The 6,500-nt window shown below is 62.3% G+C and overlaps 1 protein-coding gene across 4 annotated transcripts in view; it reads left to right on the forward strand.

Annotated features, from left to right (window-relative positions):
* USP9X (ubiquitin specific peptidase 9 X-linked) overlaps positions 1 to 5,890 on the forward strand; it is a 52,264-nt gene extending 46,374 nt beyond the window's left edge. For all 4 annotated transcript variants that reach the window (XM_078623651.1, XM_078623654.1, XM_078623656.1 and 1 more), the window contains exons 30-33: positions 611 to 757; positions 1,340 to 1,547; positions 3,066 to 3,322; positions 5,610 to 5,890. In XM_078623651.1, coding sequence (XP_078479777.1) covers positions 611 to 757; positions 1,340 to 1,547; positions 3,066 to 3,322; positions 5,610 to 5,876 — 879 coding nt within the window. In that variant the 3' untranslated portion in view covers positions 5,877 to 5,890. The remainder of the gene's footprint in view (positions 1 to 610; positions 758 to 1,339; positions 1,548 to 3,065; positions 3,323 to 5,609) is intronic.
* Positions 5,891 to 6,500: the final 610 nt, after the last annotated feature.

Below are 6,500 nucleotides of genomic sequence, written 5' to 3' on the forward strand. Positions count from 1 at the left end.
GATGGTGATGATGGTGGTGATGATGGTGGTGATGGTGGTGGTGATGGTGGTGGTGATGGTGATGGTGGTGGTGATGATGGTGGTGGTGATGGTGGTGATGATGGTGGTGATGGCGGTGATGATGATGGCGGTGATGATGATGGTGGTGATGGTGGTGGTGATGATGGTGGTGGTGATGGTGGTGGTGGTGATGATGGCGGTGATGATGATGATGGTGGTGATGATGGTGGTGATGGTGATGGTGGTGGTGATGGTGGTGATGGTGATGGTGGTGATGATGGTGGTGGTGATGATGGTGGTGATGATGGTGGTGATGATGGTGGTGATGATGGCGGTGATGATGGCGGTGATGATGGCGGTGGTGGTGATGATGGTGGTGATGGTGATGATGGCGGTGATGGTGATGATGGTGGTGGTGATGATGGCGGTGATGATGGTGGTGATGATGGTGATGATGGCGGTGATGATGGTGGTGATGATGGTGATGATGGCGGTGATGGCGATGGTGGTGGTGATGATGGCGGTGATGATGGTGGTGATGATGGCGGTGATGATGGTGGTGATGATGGCGGTGATGGTGATGATGGCGGTGATGATGTTGACGGTGCAGGACCAGGTGAAGCTGACGGGCGAGACGGGCGTGGAGGAGCAGCTGCTGGAAGGCCACCTGGGCGTGTCGCGCGAGCTGCTCGCATTCCAGACGCCCGACAAGAAGTTCCACATCGGCTCTGAAAAGGGGGGAGCCAACCTCATCAAGGTGAGGGCCGCACCGTACACACCGCACGGCACGCACCGATCCACGCGTACGGCACGCACCGTACACACCGCACGGCACGCACCGATCCACGCGTACGGCACGCACCGTACACACCGCACGGCACCGTACACACCGCACGGCACCGTACACACCGCACGGCACCGTACACACTGCACGGCACCGTACACACTGCACGGCACCGTACACACTGCACGGCACCGTACACACCGCACGGCACCGTACACACTGCACGGCACCGTGCACACTGCACGGCACGCACCGATCCACGCGAACGGCACGCACCGTACACACCGCACGGCACCGTACACACCGCACGGCACCGTACACACTGCACGGCACCGTACACACTGCACGGCACGCACCGATCCACGCGAACGGCACGCACCGTACACACCGCACGGCACCGTACACACCGCACGGCACCGTACACACTGCACGGCACCGTACACACTGCACGGCACGCACCGATCCACGCGAACGGCACGCACCGTACGCACCGCACGGGGTGCACGAGTCTGTTAAAGGCTACACGGGGGACCTTTGTCTCTGTGCGTGCGGCAGGAGCTGATGGACGACTTCATCTTGCCGGCGTCGCGAGTCTTCCTGCACCACCAGCGCACCGGCGAGCTGCCCGCGGCACAGGCCATCCCGGTGTGCGGCTCCGCCTCGTCGCTCACCGCAGCCTTCGACCTGCTGGCCGCCCTGTCGGTGGGCTGCGCCGCCAACCTGCGCCTCACCGCCGACACGCTCACCGAGATGTACTACACCGGTGAGTGGTCGCTCACTCACCACGCTCGCCACCACGCTCGCCACCACGCTCGCCACCACGCTCGCCACCACGCTCGCCACCACCACGCTCACCACCACCACGCTCACCACCACGCTCACCACCACACTCACCACCACCACGCTCACCACCACGCTCACCACCACACTCACCACCACCACGCTCACCACCACGCTCACCACCACCACGCTCACTACCACCACGCTCACCACCACGCTCACCACCACGCTCACCACCACGCTCACCACCACGCTCACCACCACACTCACCACCACCACGCTCACCACCACGCTCACCACCACGCTCACCACCACACTCACCACCACCACGCTCACCACCACGCTCACCACCACACTCACCACCACCACGCTCACCACCACGCTCACCACCACACTCACCACCACCACGCTCACCACCACCACACTCACCACCACACTGACCACCACTCTCACCACCACGCTCGCCACCACGCTCGCCACCACGCTCGCCACCACGCTCACCACCACCACGCTCGCCACCACGCTCGCCACCACGCTCACCACCACCACGCTCACCACCACCACGCTCACCACCACCACGCTCACCACCACCACGCTCACCACCACCACGCTCACCACCACCACGCTCACCACCACGCTCACCACCACACTGACCACCACTCTCACCACCACGCTCACCACCACGCTCGCCACCACGCTCGCCACCACGCTCACCACCACCACGCTCACCACCACGCTCGCCACCACCACGCTCGCCACCACCACGCTCACCACCACGCTCACCACCACGCTCACCACCACGCTCGCCACCACGCTCGCCACCACGCTCACCACCACACTCACCACCACCACGCTCTCCACCACCACGCTCACCACCACACTCACCACCACACTGACCACCACTCTCACCACCATGCTCACCACCACCACGCTCACCACCACCCTCGCCACCACCCTCGCCACCACGCTCGCCACCACCCTCGCCACCACCACGCTCCCCACCACCACGCTCACCACCACCACGCTCCCCACCACCACGCTCCCCACCACCACGCTCACCACCACCACGCTCACCACCACCACGCTCACCACCACCACGCTCACCACCACCACGCTCACCACCACCACGCTCACCACCACCACGCTCCCCACCACCACGCTCACCACCACCACGCTCACCACCACCACGCTCCCCACCACCACGCTCCCCACCACCACGCTCCCCACCACCACGCTCACCACCACCACGCTCACCACCACCACGCTCACCACCACCACGCTCACCACCACCACGCTCACCACCACCACGCTCCCCACCACCACGCTCACCACCCTCTCGGTGAGCTGCGCCGCCAACCTGCTGCGCCTCCCCTCCTTGTACCCTCCCAACCCCCCCCTCTCCTACCCCCCCTCTCCTACCCCCCCTCTCCTCCCCCCCTCTCCTACCCCCCCCTCTCCTACCCCCCCTCTCCTACCCCCCCCTCTCCTCCCCCCCCGGCAGGCACGGAGCCCCTGACGGAGTGGGAGTACCTCCCCCCCGTGGGGCCCCGTCCCCCCAAGGGCTTCGTGGGGCTCAAGAACGCCGGCGCCACCTGCTACATGAACTCGGTGATCCAGCAGCTCTACATGATCCCCGCCGTGCGCCTCGGCCTGCTCGCCGTCAGCACCGCCGGGGCCTCGGCCGGCACCGGCACGGCCGGCACCGCCGCCAGTGACAACGACGAGGAGCTGTCGGGGGACGAGCGCGCCGACGCCGAGGTTGGCACGCGCCAGCCGAACGCGCGCAGACGCGCCCCTAATACGCACGCACGCACACATTACACACACACACACACACGTGTGACCCCAACGCACACACACACAACCACAATACACACACACACACACGACCCTAACACACACACACGACCCTAACACACACACGACCCTAACACACACACGACCACAATACACACACACACACACACGACCACAATACACACACACACACGACCCCAATACACACACACGACCACATTACACACACACACGACCCCAACGCACATGCGACCCCAACACACATGCGACCCCAACACGTGCACACACGACCCCAACGCACACACACACGACCCCAATACACATGCGACCCCAACGCACACACACACAACCCCAACGCACACACACACGACCCCAATACACATGCGACCCCAACGCACACACACACAACCCCAACGCACACACACACGACCCCAATACACATGCGACCCCAACGCACACACACACAACCCCAACGCACACACACACGACCCCAATACACATGCGACCCCAACGCACACACACACGACCCCAACACACATGCGACCCCAACGCACACACAACCCCAATACACACACACGACCCCAACACATACACGACCCCAACGCACACACACACGACCACAACACACACACACGACCCCAACACACATGCGACCCCAACGCACAGACACACGACCCCAATACACACACACGGCCCCAATGCACACACACGACCCCAACACACATGCGACCCCAACACACACACACACGACCCCAACGCACACACACACGACCCTAACACACGTGGTAGTGGTAGCTGACGTGGTCGAGGTAGCTGACGTGGTAGTGGTAGTTGACGTGGTAGTGGTAGCTGACGTGGTAGTGGTAGCTGACGTGGTCGAGGTAGCTGACGTGGTAGTGGTAGTTGACGTGGTAGTGGTAGTTGACGTGGTAGTGGTAGCTGACGTGGTCGAGGTAGCTGACGTGGTAGTGGTAGCTGACGTGGTAGTGGTAGCTGACGTGGTAGTGGTAGCTGACGTGGTCGAGGTAGCTGACGTGGTAGTGGTAGCTGACGTGGTAGTGGTAGCTGACGTGGTAGTGGTAGCTGACGTGGTAGTGGTAGCTGACGTGGTAGTGGTAGCTGACGTGGTAGTGGTAGTTGACGTGGTAGTGGTAGCTGACGTGGTAGTGGTAGCTGACGTGGTAGTGGTAGCTGACGTGGTAGTGGTAGCTGACGTGGTCGAGGTAGCTGACGTGGTAGTGGTAGCTGACGTGGTAGTGGTAGCTGACGTGGTCGAGGTAGCTGACGTGGTCGAGGTAGCTGACGTGGTAGTGGTAGCTGACGTGGTAGTGGTAGTTGACGTGGTAGTGGTAGCTGACGTGGTAGTGGTAGCTGACGTGGTAGTGGTAGCTGACGTGGTCGAGGTAGCTGACGTGGTAGTGGTAGCTGACGTGGTAGTGGTAGCTGACGTGGTAGTGGTAGCTGACGTGGTAGTGGTAGCTGACGTGGTAGTGGTAGCTGACGTGGTAGTGGTAGCTGACGTGGTAGTGGTAGCTGACGTGGTAGTGGTAGCTGACGTGGTAGTGGTAGCTGACGTGGTAGTGGTAGCTGACGTGGTAGTGGTAGCTGACGTGGTAGTGGTAGCTGACGTGGTAGTGGTAGCTGACGTGGTAGTGGTAGCTGACTTGGTAGTGGTAGCTGACGTGGTAGTGGTAGCTGACGTGGTAGTGGTAGCTGACGTGGTAGTGGTAGCTGACGTGGTAGTGGTAGCTGACGTGGTAGTGGTAGCTGACGTGGTAGTGGTAGCTGACGTGGTAGTGGTAGCTGACGTGGTAGTGGTAGCTGACGTGGTAGTGGTAGCTGACGTGGTCGAGGTAGCTGACGTGGTCGAGGTAGCTGACGTGGTCGAGGTAGCTGACGTGGTCGAGGTAGCTGACGTGGTCGTGGTAGCTGACGTGGTAGTGGTAGCTGACGTGGTAGTGGTAGCTGACGTGGTAGTGGTAGCTGACGTGGTAGTGGTAGCTGACGTGGTAGCTGACGTGGTAGCTGACGTGGTAGTGGTAGCTGACATCTCCGAGCCACCGCGTCTCCCAACTGATCCTTATCCTGTGCTCTTACTGCACATCTGTGAAAAAGAGTTTCATAGCCCACCGTCTTCCCCCTGCAGTATAGATGCTGATTCTGACCCACCCCGCGCCTTCCCCCACCCCGTGCCCCCCCACTCCGTGCCCCCCCCCCTACCCCGTGTCCCCCCCCCCCACCCTCCCAGAGTAACGTGGACGCTCGCGAAGAGACGCCGTTTGCGGGGGGCTCCGGCGGCGGTGGCGGCGGCGGAGGAGGCGGCGGCGGCGGGGGCGGTGGGGGAGTGGGGGGCGGCGTGGGGGGTGAGGAGCGCCCCCCGTCTGGGACCCGCACCGGCGAGCGCAAGGAGTACAACATGGGGGTGCTGCGCCAGCTCCAGGTGATCTTCGGGCACCTGGCGGCCTCCAAGCTGCAGTACTACGTCCCCCGCGGCTTTTGGAGGCAGTTCCGGTGAGGCTCGCTGGCTCGTGCGCCGCCGTCCGTACGCGCGCTCGCTCATCCGCTTGCTCACCCCCGCTCACACACTCACCCACTCGCTCAACCATACACTCACCCACCCATACACACACTCACCCACACACTCACACACTCACCCACCTGCTCATCCACACACGCACACACCCATACACACACTCACTCACCCACACACTCACCCACCTGCTCATCCATCCACACACTCACCCACCCATACACACACTCACCCATACACACTCACCCACTCACACACCCACCCACACACACACTCACCCACCCGCTCATCCATACACTCACCCACCCATACACACACTCACCCACACACTCACCCACCCGCTCATCCATACACTCACCCACCCATACACACACTCACCCACACACTCACACACTCACCCACCCACTCATCCACACACGCACACACCCATACACACACTCACTCACCCACACACTCACACACTCACCCACCTGCTCATCCATCCACACTCACCCACCCATACACACACTCACCCACTCACACACCCACCCACACACTCACCCACCCGCTCATCCACACACTCACCCACTCATCCACACACTCACCCACACACTCATCCACACACTCATC

This window comes from Lampetra planeri, unplaced genomic scaffold (assembly GCF_965212315.1).
Source record: "Lampetra planeri unplaced genomic scaffold, kcLamPlan1.2.h2 scaffold_362, whole genome shotgun sequence".
In the NCBI taxonomy this organism is placed as follows: domain Eukaryota; kingdom Metazoa; phylum Chordata; class Hyperoartia; order Petromyzontiformes; family Petromyzontidae; genus Lampetra; species Lampetra planeri.